Source organism: Leptonychotes weddellii, chromosome 2 (genome assembly GCF_054177405.1).
Source record: "Leptonychotes weddellii isolate Sample4059 chromosome 2, ASM5417740v2, whole genome shotgun sequence".
Taxonomy (NCBI): domain Eukaryota; kingdom Metazoa; phylum Chordata; class Mammalia; order Carnivora; family Phocidae; genus Leptonychotes; species Leptonychotes weddellii.
In genome coordinates this window covers 107,784,197-107,803,112 of record NC_138370.1, presented here as the reverse complement: position 1 = coordinate 107,803,112, position 18,916 = coordinate 107,784,197, and the positions used below count along the sequence as shown (strand labels likewise).

The 18,916-nt window shown below is 38.5% G+C and overlaps 1 protein-coding gene across 5 annotated transcripts in view; it reads left to right on the top strand.

Moving 5' to 3' along the window:
- The window catches only part of BMPR1B (bone morphogenetic protein receptor type 1B), a 387,076-nt gene that overhangs the window by 334,993 nt on the left and 33,167 nt on the right, over window positions 1-18,916 (top strand). For all 5 annotated transcript variants that reach the window (XM_081812132.1, XM_031028411.2, XM_031028412.2 and 2 more), the window contains 3 exons: window positions 4,533-4,692; window positions 14,133-14,235; window positions 14,742-14,844. In XM_081812132.1, coding sequence (XP_081668258.1) covers window positions 4,550-4,692; window positions 14,133-14,235; window positions 14,742-14,844 — 349 coding nt within the window. In that variant the 5' untranslated portion in view covers window positions 4,533-4,549. The remainder of the gene's footprint in view (window positions 1-4,532; window positions 4,693-14,132; window positions 14,236-14,741; window positions 14,845-18,916) is intronic.

Sequence of the window (18,916 nt, the reverse complement as noted above, 5' to 3'; positions counted from 1 at the left end):
TTTCTTGTTTCATTCGGGCAGAACATCTCCTCCAATAGCTTCCTGAGAAAGGTGTAGGGGAGATAAATTTTTGACACCTTAAAAATCTTCAAAAATTTTTTTCATGTTATATTTGATTTGTAATTTGCCCAGGTATTGATTTCTGGATTTGAAACACTTTCCCTCAGAATTTTGAAGACATTATTTTATTCTAGTTTCCAGTTTTGCTGTAGAAAATTCAGTGCCATACTTACTTTTAATCTTTTATTTTTATCTTTAAATATATAAAATATATGTTATATAAGATCTCCCTTTGTTTGTAGTGTTATAAAATTTTATAACATACCTTGTTGTAGGTCTATTCATATACTCTATGAATCCTTTCAAACTAGAAAATCATGATTTTCAGTTATGCGAATTGTACACTATTTATTTGATGATTTCCTCCCCTCTATTTTCTCAGGTCTTTCTTTTTGGAGATGATACTATTATTCACGTTTTGAATTTCCTAGATTGATGCTCTAATTTACTGAACTCTTCCATCTCTGTGTTCTGCCCTACATTGTGGGAGATTTCCTGAACCTTATCTCAACTCACCTATTGAGATTTTAATTTATGCAGTAATATTTTTAGAGTTCCTTATTTGTTACTCCCTTTTTGTAGCAACACATTCTTGTTTCATTGATGTATGACAGTATTAATTGTTTTTTAAGGTTTTTTTTCCCATTGTATGTTTCTTCCAAGTGGATTTCTTTTGTGTGTGTGTGTTTTGTTCTCAATATTTGATGTTTGAGGCTTTCTTCATATATCTAGTGACCCTGAATTAGTGGTTTGTGCATAAGAGAATGGATCACTGTAAAAGCAGATTGGAAGCTCTGTTCATTGGGTAGATCTTGTCATCAGCGGGCCTTACCATAAGATAATACTGCAGGGCTGTTTCGCTGAGAAACCTCTAATATCTCTGTCTTTAGGTATTTTGTTTGTTCTTGACCTGGTCAAATTCCTGAGTAAAGAAGAGATAAGTCAGGCTGCATCAAGTTCTGGAAGCCATGTAGAGGGAGAGGACAGGAGGAGTCAACAGCCAGTGTAAATGGTCACTGAATGTTTGCAGTAAGGTTGTACCCCCCACCCTCCCCTGTGCTTAGTTTTCTACAGCCCCTCACCTTGATGGTAAAACAGGAACATAAGGAAGGCATCTCAGTGATATGCATATCAGATTTACTCTTCCAGTCTTCTGTGGGGATGCGGGGGTGGGGAGGGTGCAGTGATGTTACCAGCATTTGGGGATGGGAGAGGGCAGCTGAACTCTACTTCTAAAAGCAACTTGTGGTACCACTTTAGGGTCTTTTTGGAGTTAAGTGGTAAAATTGTTTTGCTTCTTGACTTTTCTCTACCTTTGGCCTAGGAATCAACATCTTTGGCTTAGTTAAATCAGTTAACTGCTTTCCTTCTGCTTACCGGGTTTTTTATTGCTCTCTTTTATATTGTAGGTTCATTTTTTTAAGCCTTTTTTTCCTGTTATTCTAGTGGGATTCATAATTAAAATACTTTTTAATCTACCCTTTCCAACAAAAAATATATTTTAATATTTTTCTTAACAATAAATATATTTCCACACCAACATTTTAATGACTATATAGGAATCTCTTTTTAGAGATCTGACTTATCCCCTGTTGTAAATGTGGGTTGTTAGAAGCAGTATTGCAAAGAACCTCCTTCTAGCTAGAATTTATATCAGTCTTTAAATAAATTTAAAATGTGAGAAAATTATGAATCCTTTCTAAAAATGTTTCTTACTAAATGACATCTTATTTCCGATAGTATGAAGATATGCTTCCTTTTCTAATAGAGACCTTTCAGTGTAAACATTCCATTTAACCACTTTTCCCACCAGATGGGAAATCCTGTGTATGTTCAGTTCATCCTACATAATCAGGCTGTGCCTGGAACAGGAAAGGCACCTGATACATATTTGCTAATGAGATATATGCATAATAAATGAATTTTAATTATTTTGCTTTAAAACTTAAAAGAGAAGCAGTCTGGTATGAAGGAAGCAGGATGTAATAAATTTTAAATAACTTATTTTCGTCACTTAGAGTTACTTCACTGTTACTCAGGTCATAAAGTTGGTAAGATTGAGAACCAGATTTAAAAAGAAGGAAGCCAACATGGCAGGGTTATCTATAGGCTTACCGACACGCACTGCACCTGGAGAGCAAGCTGTGCTGAGGTGTTTATGCAGGCAAACTTGTAACAAATGCTTTAAATACAAGAGAGTAACATATAATATGTTTATTTTGGAATTTAAGGATAAGCCTCCTATTGTATAGAGATAATATACATCTATTGCAATGAATTATATGGTTGGATTAAATAAATATTATTTGCTTAATCTAGTCCTGAGTTTCTCAAAGTGGAGTCTGCACATGATCAGTCTCACAATCACATGGGATCTTGAATATTCACTTTCCTTGGCTCGCCTGAGACCTATGGAATCAGAATCACTTTGAGTCGCCCGAGATTCTGCATATAACAAACTCTGCATATGCACATTTACAATCTTCATGTCTTCTCTAGACTAAAATTTAAGAAACTTTGAGAAAGTTAGGTACACATCTTATATAAATTTGAAAAATCTAATGAATTTAGAATTAATGATTGGGGAAATTCTGGTAAATTGATTTAATACATTTTATTGCTTTCCCCATCAGTTATTACTCTCTAAGAATTCACCTAATTAGCTTACCATACAGAAAGTCAGGAAAAAATATATCTTCTTTTTAAACTTCTCATTCTCTGATGTGACCAGTGGCTAGAGGCATTTATTTGTGGTTTAAGAAATGAACACATGCATATTGTATAACACATCTATTGAGTATATTGCATCTCTGGCCTAGAATTTCAATTTTTTAATCCAACGTGTTTTCGATCATATTTTTTGTTAAGATTTGTTTTAATTATAGGCAAGCTCAGTGTGTTGTGAGAGAGATCTTAAATCAAACATTGCTCAGGTTGACAGTTTATTCAGTGATGTAGCATGTATGAGAACTCCTGCCCCAATGCCTGGAACATAATAGGTATCAGATAATGCATGTCCCCCTGGCGGGCATCATTACTTTCCAAAGGTGGTAGTAACGAGGGAAAGTATGAAAACCATCTCAGTGATAAGTCACCCTATACGAATGAAATCTTACTATTTATTTATTTATTTTAAAGATTTTGTTTATTCATTTGAGAGAGAGAATGAGAGAGAGAGCATGAGAGGGGGAGGGTCAGAGGGAGAAGCAGACTCCCTGCCGAGCAGGGAGCCCGAAGCGGGACTCGATCCTGGGACTCCAGGATCATGACCTGAGCAGAAGGCAGTCACTCAACCGAGTCACCCAGGCACCCCGAAATCTTACTATTTAAAAAGTAAAAAAAGATTAGATCTTTCCAATACTATTAGCTAACATCTATCCAGTATTACTACGTAACATATACATTCTAAGCTGTTGACATGAGGTAGGTGCTTATAATTATCTCTACTTTAATGATAAGTGAAGAACAGTGAGATTATTTATAAAGTTATCCAAGGTCAACCAACTGGTAAATAGTAAAATCTAATTATGAACTCAGAAAATCTGTCTCTAGAGATCACATCTACTGTTGTATCATGTCTTCCATTCAAGTTGTAGAACCATTGCTACTATAATGGGAAGGCACTTTTCTTTCTTTTTTTTTTTTAAAGATTTTATTTATTTATTTGAGAGAGAGAGAATGAGAGAGAGCAAGCACATGAGAGGGGGGAGGGCCAGAGGGAGAGGCAGACTCCCTGCCGAGCAGGGGGAGCCCGATGCGGGACTCGATCCAGGGACTCCAGGACCATGACCTGAGCCGAAGGCAGTCGCTTAACCAACTGAGCCACCCAGGCGCCCGGGAAGGCACTTTTCATGTAAATGCTGTTGGGGAAGATGTATCATTTGATGTATCTTAGTGATAACTAAGTTTTCATCTTCCCACCAATTTTGCATATTAAATATTTCTAATAATTTCTTTAAAAATATATGATACACCTAAAGTAAAGAGACTAATAGGAAGACAGTTTTAGGGTCCAGACAATCTGGGTTTAAGTGCTGGCTTCATGATTTATTAGCTGTGTGCAGATCACTTAAACTTTGAGTCTTAATTTTCTCATCTGCAAATGGGAATGATATTTACCCATACCATTACCATACAGAGTAGGGATGATCTATATATTAGTGCTCATTGAGCTCGTTGTACTCAATCAAATACAACTATTATAATTTAATGTATAGGATGCTATCCTGAAAGGGTGATGAGAATTTCTATATTTTATATGAGACATATATTACATAATTATAACAATTCTATAAGTAGAGTTATCCTGAGCATAATTTCTAATATCAAAATCATTAAAACACTGTTTTATATTTAAATCTTTAAGTATCACAAATACTTAATATTTTGTTTAATCTCATTGTTCTTTGGGTAGAAGACTTTGGCTGGGCTACCCCACAGATACTTAAACTCTTACTGTTTGTTCTTTTCAGCAAACTTACTTGATAACATGCTTTTGCGAAGTTCAGGAAAAGTAAATGTGGGCACCAAGAAAGAGGATGGTGAGAGTACAGCCCCCACCCCTCGTCCAAAGATCTTGCGTTGCAAATGCCACCACCATTGTCCAGAAGACTCAGTCAACAATATTTGCAGGTTGGTCATATAAATTATTTAAACCTCATTTTAACAAAAAGTTATGCTTTTTTGACTATGGAATTGTAGGCTGATGTTTTCCAAGAACACATTTTGGGGAATAGTGCCTAACTCCATTAACTCTTAGAGCTGTGCCTGTGTTTAGAAAAATATTAAATTGCATTTTGGCCTGAAATGGTGTTCTGATATTCTTCTTCCTTGCTGCAAATATCACACATGTACATAAACATAGAACACAAGTCCCAGGCTTGGGACAAGTGTCAAGGAGCAAAAGTCAATTGTTTTATTTCAAAAAACCTTGTCCCCAAAATAAATTCAATAGTAGGGGGTGTCATATGTGTGAGGATAATTTTTATTTGTTTTAACAATTCATCATGTCAATGGTGGTTAATATTTTGGAAAGAACACCTGAGTTGTTAGGAATATTCACTGGCTCTGGGAAACAGTAAAGTGATAGAGCTCACGTGATGAGTCTACCAGATGTTAGGAAAGACATTGCCAGAGTATTAGAGAATAAACTCCTTAGTGGATAATCATATCTGTATCAAAACTTTATTTGAAACTGGACTGTTTACCGCTTTCTTTCTTACACATCTTAATGCAGCTACATCCATTTTTCTAGGCACTATAACCTGCATTTACAGCCCCCCCCCATGGGGACAGCAGTGGGTAAAGAGGTATAGCATCATGAGGCCAATGTGTCCAGGGAGACATGGCAGAATAAACAGACAAGTGCAGATCTCAAGAGTTAAAGTGGCAGAAAAGCAGAATCTCCCTCAAGAAGGGCAATAGAACTAAATGGGAAGATGGGCTGCTAGGTTTGAAGTCCAGGCAGAATATCTGAGCAATCATTTGGAGCCTCTTTACCCAGGAAGGAGCATGAAGCTGAGGTGAATGCTTTTTTTTTTTTCTTCCTGAGAAAGAAAGCATATCCTGAGATAGATAGCTCAAGAAATATATATTAACTGAATGACCGGGAAGAATGTTAGGTATATTCATAAATACATATCTCCTTTAATCAGCAAAACGACTCAGCATGGTAGGGCATGCTTATTTCTTACCATTCATTAGACGTAAGGAATTCACGGCCCAGAGAAGTCTAGTAACTTGGCTTTTATATGATAGAACAAAGTTGGGATCACTGAGACTTGGGCCATGGTAAAATGATTCCAGAGCTCAGACGTATTTCCTGGGAAACACTACCTGTTTGTAGTAAATGGCAAAAGTATCAGGAAAATGTCAAAGTTTTCTGAAGAAAAAATTATCAGGAGAAAACATATTAGGGAGATATTTTACTGTTTTTCCTGAGTGTGTAGTAATTAAGAATAAATCTAGGTGTGTCATTTGAGCTATTTCCGGTGGCCATATGTGTAGGCCTTCCGAAATTATCCCAACTTTAAATATTTTGTCCTCTTCTCCCTGTAGGCCATTAGAGTGTCCTACATTAACTCGGAGGAAAGTGATCAGACAGGGCTCACTGCAGTGCAGATGCTCTGTGTGGGAAGGAGAAGGTTGGCATGTTCAAAGAAGGCTGGTTTTCCTAACATGCAGCGAGCAGGAGGAGGTGTGGCTGCAGTTGAGCCTGGAGCCAGGAAGGGTTACCCATGGCCTGGTAGGCTCTATTAAGAATGTTCGTCTTGGGCGCCTGGGTGGCTCAGTCGGTTGAGCGACTGCCTTCAGCTCAGGTCATGATCCTGGAGTCCCTGGATCGAGTCCCGCATCGGGCTCCCTGCTCGGCAGGGGGTCTGCTTCTCCCTCTGACCCTCCCCCCTCTCATGTGCTTGCTCTCTCTCATTCTCTCTCTCTCAAATAAAAAAAAAAAAAATCTTTAAAAAGAATGTTCGTCTTATTCCTGGAAGCATTAGGAGGCCATGGAGGGGGCTTTGTTTAAGCAGGAGTAGCAGTAGTATTACTGTGGATTTCGGAAGGCCATGATCGTGGACTCGGGTGTTGCTGGCACAAGAGGGAGGTGCATGTGTTGGGGAGCTATTTAGAAGGAAAGTTTTATGTTGATGAACTGGATGTGCGAGGGGCCCAGAGGGGCTTCACAGGTTGTTGGAGGTACGTTTAGATGTACAGTGTAGGCTTTTAATGAAAGAGGACAGAGGGGAATATTTAAGTTCCAATCTGGACATACTGAGCTTAAGGTTTTTGACACCTGCAAATGGAGATACCAAAGAGTGGGCCATGGGATGTGGATCTGGAGCTGAGATGAAGGGTTTGCGGGAAGAGTCTAGAGTGAGTAGAACATGAGTCAGTTTTTGCTGTGAAACAAATGACTTACAACTAAAGACATTTATTTTTTCACTCCTGGGTCTACATATCGGCTGCAGCTGTGCTGAGTCCTCCTGGATTGGGTGGGCTTGGCATCGGCCTGCTCCACATGTTTGTTCATCCTCCTTGAACCAGAAGATAACCAGAGCATGTTCTTTCTCACTTGACTGGGAGGGAGCAACCTCTTGTACTTGTGGCATGTCCTCTAACATTCCACTTACCAAATCAAGTGATATGGTCAAGCTCAGCTTTGGAGAGAAGCAATGGCTAGAGCGGGGCATGAAAAATTGAGTACAGTAATAGAACAATCTGGTAGACCAGAGTAGGACTGAGCCTTGATACATTTAATGCCTGGGTCAAAGAGGCTCTTCTCAGAAGATTCAGAATGAACAAAAAGCAGTGAGTATGGTAATCATTGAAGCCAGGTTTACAGAGGGAGGAAGTAAGGTCAGCTGTGTTAGAAGCTGTTAGAGGTCAAGTCGGATAAGAACCAAAACCTGGCGGTCAGATTTATTGACCTTGGTAAGTGCAGTTTAGAACTATGTATTCCAAAGTCCTGAATTCTTGACCGTCAGCTATCCCCTGAATCTAGATATCAAAGGAGTGAATATTCACTCTTGGGTAAAATGCACATCGTTTTTGCTAACAAGATGTTAACTCCATTTGAGTTTCCTGTGAGCTGAGATCAGTCGTGTGAATCGCAGGGGCTGCTTTTGTTCCTGGGCCCCAAGACCTTAGAATAAATTCAGGCCTCCATTCTTGTAAGCCCACGATCTACTGTTTTGACTTCCAACAATCAGTACTTCTCATGCTATTTCTGGTGAAAGATACTCCCCCGCCCCATCAGTTGCACTGATACTTTTATAAAGTACAATAAAAATGAATTACTAGAAAATAAATTTTAAAAACTTACAAATTGTATGTTCAAATTTTTCTATTTTTCTATTATTGAGATTCATTAGAGCTAAATTTATTGCTAGGCAAGTTTCCATTTCTGTATTAACTCCTCACAGACCAGTAACAAGCAGTTTGCTGACCTGCAAGGGAACACACTTGGAGTAATATTGCATTCAGTCTTGCACTCCTAGGTAAACCAGTTCTAAAGCCCAGGGCATGCTTTGTTGAAGCTTAGATGAGGGCTCGTTCAAGCTGTGTGGCCTGAGACCTTGTAGTAGGCAGTTCTTAGCCAATCTGGGTATCCTAGGTAGGTCTCAGGTACATTACCACTCCCATATTTCTGGACAGAATACTCTAAAAAAGTGGCCTGAATCAGGACTATATCCTACTTAAAAGAGATTCTGGAATCCCACCTGATAATTCAGAAAATATGTGTAAAGTTTAGAGGGTTTTTAAACTCTTCATAAGTAGCATCACTCACGTTACCAGCCAGCCAACACCAGGGCCAGACTCATTCTTGGCCTTGATTCCTATCCGGGGCAGGTGTGTCTGCTTCCCAAACCCGTGCTGTTTCCACTGCCTCATGGCATACATGTTAGAGGATGCAGTGCAAGGATGCTGAAGAAAGTATTAGAATCTTTTTTAATATCCATAACTCAAAATAAGGGGTGAAGCCATTATTTTCTCTCTCTCAAGATAATATCTATCTTCTAAATATCTTTCCAGCTGTTACATTTGTGAATCCTTCCCATTCCTTTTCTAGATTTATTCCTTGGACCTGAGACTATCACTACACACCTTGAATGCTTCAAAGTCTCCTGCAATAACTCTTTACATGACTTTCACCATGCCAGTGTTTTGTCTTATTTTCAAGCCTTGTCTATTTTTTTGTCTCTGTATAATCTGGTCCTGCTTTATATATCCTTCCCTGTTTTACTTGACTTGGCCTGTGATAGTCATTTTTTGTTACTACTCACCACCTCTCTCAAGTTCGCCCAGACCCTCGCACAAGTCTATCCATTTCTAAAAATTATTTTTTACTCTTTTTCAGAGATGATTTTAAATACATTACCGTTTATCTTACTGGGTTTGACCAAGAATTCTGCCTGGACAGTTTTCCAGGCTTACAGGTGTAATAAATCACATCGGATGTTTGCACGAAGGATGTGCATATGACACCAGGCTGTCTAAATGAAGAATTAGATAAGTCTCCCGACTGTACCTTGAAGAGTCACAGGGGGAAAAAAGGGAAAGCTTAGGGGCCGTGAGCCTTTTTATAGTGTTTGCATTAACCCAAGACTTTTAAACCTCTTGCTGAATGTGATGATGTGAGTTTTCAGACAGGTGCTCCTGACCTAAGATCTCAGAATGTTTAAAATGCACATTGTTCTCCTCTGTTTATACATCTTCCATTGCATCCATTTTATTCCGTTGTTGCTCAGACCATCTGAATATTGAGCTTTATGATCTTTTAAAGAACCATTGAAGATTTTCGAGCAGAGAAGGAATATGTGAGGTTTCTCAGGAAGTGCTGTACACAGTCATTCCAAGTCCAGTGAGAGGGGGCAGGGAGGGCTGCTAGAAGGCTCTTGGAGCAATCTAAGTGAGAGACAGAGAGCATCTGCACAGGGTGGTGAGATGAGAATATACAAATGCTCAATTCATATAAAAATGGAGACAAATTCAAAAGATCTTGTAGCTCATAGAAAAAAATGAACAAAATGCCAAATCACTTGGAATGGCTGCTAGAGAAGGGCGTAAGATAGTTACACATTCTTGAAGATAAAGTAAAAGGCATCTCTCACGTTGGAACTTCATCAGTAATTTAACTTCACCTTCCTGTGGAGATATGACGTCTCAGAGCAAAAACTAGAGATGGGGTGCAGTAGTAGCCATATATGTTTTAGCCTCTTTCCCTCACTACTATGGGAATCTGCCCATCTAAGATGATAAGGAAAAAAACATATACACTTCAGGATTCTATTACTTTGATAACTACCACTTTCAATATTATTCTTTGCTTTTTTCCCAAGTCTGTAGAAAACACCTTGACTAGCTTATGATTTCTATCCTTACTGCTAGAAGTTGAATGACTTGGTTTCTCCTAGGACTGTGGCATTCATAGACTATGAGCTCCCTCAGAGCTAAGGCTGCATCTTCCTCAGCTTGTGTCTGGGCATCTAACTCTGCCAGAATCATGTGCTCAATAAATGTTTGTCAAATGAACTACTGTTAACAAAGATCTAAGCAGCTTTTACTGTTTTAGTTAATTAAAATTTACATGATTTAAATAACGGCTCTAAAGTTTGTATGTATTTTTGAGTTTATCTGTGACAGAAAACTTCAAAAACTTTCTTTATTCCCTTGAATGTGAAATAGGTATTTTAGAAGACAAAGGTTCTCAAGGACTGATTTTAAAATCTACTTAAAATCAAACAGTCTTTCCAATCAATTCTGGCTGAAACCTAAAAGAAATTTGAAAGAAATTTAGGAATTCTAGTATTTCTCACATACTGAAATAAAACTGGAATAAATATTGATCAGTCAAGAGAGCTATAATCCTTATGGGCAGAGAGATCCATTTCAGCAGGTATCCATATATATAATTAATTTTTGTCAAGAGCAAATTTTAAACTACTCAGTAATTAATTTATTTGATAATTTAAAAAATATTTTAATAATGCTTTAAGACTTCCTGTCACCCTGATTGAGCAGAACAGATGAACTCCTCTTAACCAATGCTTAAAAATTATTTTATAGTTACATTAATCTTTATCAAGATCTAAACTAGAAAAAACTACAATAGTCCCTCCTCAACCGTGGTGGTCATGTATCTGAACAACCCTAGCATCTGCAACAGGGAAACATAACATCTTAGTGGAAGAATAGAGGTAAAGGGACCACATCCTGAGTAAACCTTACAAACACTTGATTCACTAAAACAAAACAATAAAGAGAGCACCTTAGATAAAGATGTTGGCAGTGCAACTTTAGACATTTATGGAATTGGTTTCTGACTATTCTACAAGAACTCATGAAGGAATTGGAGTCCAAGAGGCAGTTTATAAACCCAGTTCGACTACAAATGAGAGGAGTGCAGGCTCTGGATGCACATCCATCCAAAACTTTGGGCCTCGTATATCCATTTCTTACTCGCTTGCTTGCTTCTTACTGAAAATCTCTTGAGGAAGTTAATTCCCGAATGATCTCTCCAGATGTTCTAGACACTTCTTTGCTTTTGGAGTTTTGGGCAGATTCAAGGAGCCAGAAACCTGTGGCACCATCCGATGGTTTTAACAAAAGTTCATCATCAGTGCTTCGACTTCACATGACCTATAAATTCTCAAATGCTTTGCTTTTTCATAAATTAACATAATGTTGAGAGGCAGTCAGTGATGATGACTGATCCCCTTGGTATGCAGCTGTTCTATTTTGTTCATGATTTGTCTTTACCTGTAATACAGGGGCAGCATTTTCGAAATGTTACATCAATTTCCTTTTTTTAAAAATTCATTATCACTACTGTAACCAGATGGCATCCCTGTATATACATCTCACTGCTTTCAGTTTTTTTAAAAATGATTTCTACTTGTGTTTTCTTCATGAGGCTTCATTTCTTCTTGTTACCACTTTCAACACCGTGGGAATACTGGGGTAATAATAATCAATATAAAACTTTTAAAAACTAAGCTTAAACATGGCAGCCAGGCAGCAGAATATTCAAATAAGCCAGTGCCAAGACTTAATTGCCTTTTGTGACAGTCAGCAGCCGTCTCTCAGTGGAGGGAGTTGAACAGCTCTGACTCAGGAGCACAGCTTGGTTTACATTTGTGTTTGCTCAAGAATTGAAAGTTCTCAAGTGATTCTTAAGCTTCTATAATTGCACTGCTCCTTTGCAGTTAGTGTCCCTTGCTAGCTAGTAATTTCAATGAGAAGTTTATAAATTATTTTTGCATTGCTTTGTTTTGCACCTGGGTGGCTCAGTCGGTTAAGCGTCTGCCTTCGGCTCAGGTCATGATCCCGGGGCCCTGAGATCAAGCCCCCCATTGGGTTCCCTGCTCAGCGGGGGAGCCTGCTTCTGCCTCTCGCTACTCCCTCTTGTGCTCTCTTTCTCTCTCATGAACAAATAAAGTCTTAAAAAATAGTATTTTTGCTTTGCTGCAGATAGTATGCACTTGAAATGGTTCTCTAACCTTTCGGCTTGTCCTCCAGCTCCATATTTGGTTTCTGTCCCAGTTGATGACTTAGGGGACACTGACTTTTCTCCAGGACTTCTCTCCTCCTCCACACCCTCTTTGTATTTTTAGCTCCACAAGGGAGTGTATTTTTAAGGCTTGAATTTACTCTCCCTGATTTCTTTATGTTTCCCGGGACATTGTCAGAGTAACTTGCTAACAGCTTAACCAACTTTTTTAATTCTCTTTTTTGATCTTTATGAGTGTCTTTCCATATATTCAGATTTTCAGTAAGGGAAACTCATAAATAAGGAGAAATTAATCTTTTTAGATTTAACGTATTGTATCACCTTTTCTAGCTGTGAAGTCCTAATGTCAGAAAATTGAGGTGACTTTATTTCTGATAATTCCTGAATTTTATTTTTGATGAGAAATAGAAGTTGCACATATGGTCTAAATGGGAAGGAAAGGAATAAAAAAAAAATCACATGGGTATTATTTGCTCTTATTGTTTAAATTTCTAAGGGACAGCTCTTTTATTTATTGCCTTCAGTGTTTACATGCTTTAGATTTTCACAGCAATTTCAGTAAATTGGCTAAAATGCCCCCAAAGAATTCAGAGCAAGGGCTGTTCAGAGGCAGTCTTTCTTCCATGACAATATTCATGCATTTGACCTTAGTCTAACAAAGAGATTTATCATTGGCCCTTCTTAGTCATTCGTTAGTATATTTGAACTTTGCAGGTCTAGTTCTTATAAACCGAGGCATTCTGGATCACTTGAGGGTTACAAACTGAGTAAACAATTCTAAGGGTGTTGATGCTAACTAGAGGGCTAATGTATGGCAGAAGACTGCTGCCACTGATACCGAAGAGACAAGCCCACACATCACGGCTAATGCCGGCCGTGCTCAGAGCTTTCCTCCCTTGACCTTCCAGGGCGACGTTGCCATATCTGTCTTGGATGCTGAGCAAGCATATGTATGAGAAAAAGATGGAGATATAATTTAGTATTTTATTTCTTAGCACACGCAGTAGTGGTTGGTGACTAACATCAGGAGTCTGCTGGCATTCATCACCCTAACTTGTGAAGACAGTAAAGTCTGTTTATAAATAGTTCTGTATGTCAGAGTTCTTGTTTTCCAGATTTGGCCCCAGGAGAGGAGAGTGCAAAATGTGGGGATGAAGGAAGCAAGAGGTCCTTGACTCAAGGCCTCATTCTGTTACCTTTTGTTCTGTGACCTTGTATACATTTATTAGACTCCCTAACTTTAATTTCCTCATCTGTAAAATAGAAATAATACCACTTTCTTTCCATTGTTGTTGAGAGGATTAAATGAGATAGAATAAGTGATTTTTTTTGTTTAAATCTAGAAAGCCATACAGAAATTTAGAATTTTGTTTCTTTGCTTTCCGTGGTCTTGTTAAGACCCCTTCTTTCTGTTCTTCATCCTCACCTCCCCCCACCCCGGGGCTTACAACAAAGCTTGATGTTTCCATATGACAGATCAGCCCCAAAGTAGAGGGACCAAATGGCAGAATCTTAGCTCGGTGATGCTGTGCTGATCCCAGCTCCTACCTGTCTTTCTTTTGGTGCCTTAGTAAGAGATAAGTTTATTTCATTTGGAGCAAATAGAACCAGCATAAATGTTCACCTGCATGGGGGCAAACTCCTGCTGGGCCTCTTATTTGCTGTAAGGCCCTTGAAAAATTGCTCAAGCTCTCTGAGCCTCATTTGAAGGTGAGAATACTGCCTTCCTCACAGGGTCATTTTTCTGGATTTGTGGAGGTGATGCCTATGGAGGGCCAAAGCAGCTGTTTAGTAATTGGTATATGTGATTATTAATGGCGTATGTTACATGGTAAGTTTGGCTCCTTCTTTCTCACAAGTTTCTAGACAGAGAAAATATTACCAAATGTTTTATGGTTATTAAATCAAATTTCATAAAAGGAAGTTTTGGAATTCTCTTAACAGATTGTAACCTGTAATGATCATCGGCTTTGTCCTTATGTGTAATAAAACAAATGATAAACATGTTCCTTTCCCCGTACACACACACACACACACACACTTACTTTGCCTGTTTGGTCTTTAGCACAGATGGATATTGTTTCACAATGATAGAAGAAGATGATTCTGGGATGCCTGTGGTCACTTCTGGATGTCTAGGACTAGAAGGCTCAGATTTTCAGTGTCGGGTAAGGAAGATAAGTTGATTCTACTTTGTAACCTTTCATTGCTAGCTTTCAAACAGGTTTCAAGTTAGATAAAACAATTGCTTTTTTTGACTAGCCTGGTTTTTTTAGTAAGTTGGAAAATAATTTGAAAATTCTCTCATTGGGCCAATTCTGCCTTCATTTCAAAATCAAATGTTAATTTCTTGCTTAGTGACTCATTGGGTCATCTTGCTCAGATTCCAGTTTAGTTAATTGCATTAATCCAAGCCTTCTTCCTCAGTTTATAACTATGTGCCCTGGTTATTACAAATGTAATAGTAGTTTTGTTGAAATGCAGAAGCTGTGGTAAGATAATACATGGGAATTTAAGAGAAATTTTCTAATAGAAAATAACATTTTCAGGATGTTTGAGAAAAAATTATCAGAATTTTAAGTGAGCTCTCTAAATAGTGTTCTTTAAAAAGTTTTAGATTATGTGACTTTGAAATTTAGGGGAACCCACTAATAGCTTTTGGGTTCAACTTTAGGACACCCCCATTCCTCATCAAAGAAGATCAATTGAGTGCTGCACAGAACGGAATGAATGTAATAAAGATCTACACCCTACATTGCCTCCACTGAAAAATCGAGGTAAGGAGGGGGAAGCTTTGGGGCTGGAAGAGCTTTGGGCACAAAGAAAATAAAAACCAGAATTGCTCTTTCTTTCCTAAATGATGTACCTGTATCATTTTCCACTGCTGGGGCAGGGGACCGAAGCCAGATGCCATAATTCAAGTCGTTCTTGGAAAAGTAGTCATATGTGGCTTCATGCTGGAGAATCTTTTCTTAAACTTCTCCCCACTTCCCTGTAAAACCTTGAGGTCCTGGAGCTTGTAGTATGTTTCAGGAGCATAGAGGAGGGAGACAGTGTTTTATGCTTACCTCTAAGTGTTACTCAGAAGTTGCACTTCTCTCAAAAACTGCCAGTTAGGCTAACATGCATTAAAAAAATAAGGGACTGAATTGGATTATTTGCCAGATGTATTTCTTTTTGTCTGTGCTGGAGCAACTACATTTTAGTCAAATCATATGTCAGTGTATTGATAGAATGGGAAAGATGTCTAGAGAATTTAATTTCAAAACTTATACATTTAAGTGTTGCTCATGGAAAAAAAGACAAATATTGCAACCTGAAAGACTTTTTGTTAAAAACTGCTCCCATGTTTCCTTTCTTTTCCTTGCTCTCACCATAAAATAAATGACTGGAATTGTCAGAGTCCTAAAGCTTAAGTCTTATGTAAGTGGTTTAAAATGATTTCTCATGATTGATTTTATTTCTTGAGAAAATCTTCCTAACAAAATATAATGACATTTCATGGTTTTGATGATAACATTTTATAACACTTGTTTCTGCTGAAGCCCAGAAAGCTTTAAAGGATTGATTCATAATAATTCACATAAAACATTCACAGACAGCTTTTTTATTTTCGGTCAGCATGGTAGGCATTAGGGATACAGAAATGGATGAAGAAAATTCCTGCTCTCAAGACATGCCCACTGGGATGTGAGAAATATGTAAATATTTAAATTATATTTGGTCAGGAATATCTTAGTAGAGTTAAATTATAAGTGTAGTAAGGACATAAATGGGTCAGCGGTTTACTCTGCCTGGAGTGGGAGGATGTCAAAAGAGCTTCATAGAAGTGACACTTGAACAAGACTTTAAGGATGAACAGGAATTCCCTAAGTGGCTGAGACAGGAATAAAAATTTTTAAAAATTATAACGAGTAACATAAGCCAAGTATTATGTTCAGTATCACATTAATTAACTCATTTGAGTCCCACCACAATCCTAAGAGGTACTTAGAATTATTCCTTGTTTAAAGGTGAGGAAATTGCAGCACAGAAAGGTTACCTAATTTTCCCAAAGTTGCACAGCCTCTTGGTAGCAGTGACTCTTAACAGAGGCAGTAGTAAATGCAGAGATTTGGTTTGCAGGACTTGAGAAGCATTTGCAACATACAGGCATAGCAAACAGCATGGCTGGTTGGAGAAAATCTCAATTAAGTTGTCTGAAAGCCTCCTTATTTAAAGTAGGTCCGTAGATGTGCTCATTAGTATCACTTGGAACTCATTAGAAATGTGGAATCTCAGGGCGCCTGAATGGCTCAGTTAAGGTGACACTTGATTTTGGCTCAGGTCACGATCTCAGGGTTTGAGATAGAGTGTGGCATGGAGCTCCGTGCTGGGAGTGGAGCCTGCCTAAGATTCTCCCCGTCCCTCTCCTGCTCTCCCCAGCTCACTTGCGCTCTCTCAAATAAATAATAAATAATAAATAAATAACTAAAAATTAAATAAGTGTGGAATCTCTGGCCCCGCCCCAGACTACTAAACTTATTTTTTAACAGTATTCCTCAAGTGATTTGTAGGCACATTACAGTTTGGGTAATACTTCCTGTAGAAAAAGGACCTTTATGTGGGTATAGCTATAGCACACTTGGGCCTCACCATGTGAGTTTGATAACGCTTTGTTCAAAGAGAAGTCTGCTAATGTCAAATTGCTGTAAACTTCTAAATGTTTACTTTCAGGTTTTGTAAGCATTTCCTTGTGAACCAGCTGCAGAAAGTTGGCTGTTTATAGACACTTTTGAAGAGCACTGATATAGGGGCTTATGTATTGGGGATGGGGGAGGGAGGAGGGTGAGAAATGGTTGGACGTGAAGGTAGAAGTGCTAGATTTTAGGAACTCTTCCCTCAAGGAGAAAAGGTTGCTTACATGCAAGTGAAAGTGCTGTGTCCTAGAAGTTGCTGTAGGGTTTAGGAAAATGCGGACTCTTCCTATTGCTGCAAGGGCTGTAGTGCACATATTGTCCTGTAGATGGAGCCATATTCTAGTTAGCACTAGACAGCTGAGGGAATGTTCTCTGAGGAGGTTGAGAATGTAGGGACTTTTAAATATAGTAGAATAAGTCTCTAGGGAATGGAGTGAAAAGGCTTTGACTAAAAAGACAGCAGCATAATCCTTGTTTTAGAGCAGTATGGGAAGGAGGACGTAGGAATGGTTGGTGCAAAATACTGAAAATTATACAAGGTGGTAGGCTTGGGTGGAATTTAGTGGCATTAAGGTTTACTGCTTTGAACTTTGGTGCCTAGGTGAGTTCTCTGCAGATTCCACCTCACCCTTCTGGCGCAGTCATTTTGGGGTCCAGTAAAAGTCACTGTAGGCTGCAGTCTGAGAATGCAGGCATTTTTTTAACACAGGTCTACCATAGAACTGCTTTTTTTAATTTTTTTTTTTCTCTTTAACCTCCACCATATGCACTGGCCATGGCCAGTGGTTTAAGAGGAGAGTGGGATGGGAGAAGTTCTGGGTGGACACATCCCCTGGGTCCTGCAGACCCACTGCTTAATGGGAAGGGGCATGGTTGGAGGGAGCCAGAGGGGAACCCTCTAAAGCTCAGAGCCCAGGCTGATTTTCTGGCCTGGGGTCTGTGGAAATCATCCTCATAATTGTGATATTTGCTAATGAGAATGGGGTGCTTACTTACTGTGGCTCTTTTCTAAGTACTTTACGTATACTAACTTACTCAATCCTCATCACCTGATGAGGAAGGCATTGTGGTTATTATCTCCATTTCACAGACAGGCAGGCTGAGGAACAGCGAGGTTAAGTACTGTGTGAAGGTTACCTAGCTAAAGTAGTAAAGATAGAAATGGGCCAATATTGTCATCTCATGGCATCTTCCACAGAGAGCTCTGAATGACATCCCCCCCGCCAAAAAAAAAAAATGGTTTTCCTTATGTAAGAGTTAGGAAACTCTCAATAAAATAATGGTTAGCCATGGCACCTAGTTAATCGATAAGCAACATTACCTTAAAGCCTTCTGATTATTATATTTGCTTTGCTTTATTTATTAAATTAGCATTTTCTCTCTTATGATATTGGAGGGTTGCTCCCTCACTCCTGTGTGCTGGTACACGCTGGCTCACTCTGCCCCCTCCCTTCCTTCTAAATTAACATTTACTACGTCCCACTTCTGTAGTAGCCAGTGGTTCTCAAACTTTAGGTGCAACAGAATTCACCAGGAGGGCTTGTTAAAACACAGATTACTGGCTCCACCCAGAGTTTGATTCAGTATATCTGAGCGGGCCCCAGTCATTTGCATTTCTCAAGTGTTCCCAGGTGTTGCTGATGCTGTTGGTTCAGAAACCACACTTTGAGAACCCCTGTACTCGGCATTGCCTAGTAGATTATTATGTATTATTATAGCAGATCCATTATAAATCTGTATGTCAGATGACTAGAAAGCAGAGAGTATGTTTTCAGACGACTAGCAGGCTGAAATACCCAGCTCACCATTTTGGTTGTTGTTGTTCTTGTTCCTTATATAATTTCTCTTCCAAAAAAGGTAAATGAATAACCATATCGCAAAACATCTGTATTACTAGATGCTCCATAATAGCTTAGGCGAGGTTTCATTACTAGAGATCAGAGAAGTACTAAGTATATGGGTAAAAACCTGCAAATAATTTGTCCTTATTAAAAACAAGAAAATCTTTTCTACTAATTCGGAATTTTCTGACTTTTTTTTTTTAAACTTAGGTACATTTAGCAGGAAATTAGAGATACACAATCCCATGCAACAAGTATTTATCAATGTTTATTTATGCCTTGAAATTTTATTTGTCATCTTCTGTTTTGAAAAAAAGATGAAGGGCAGC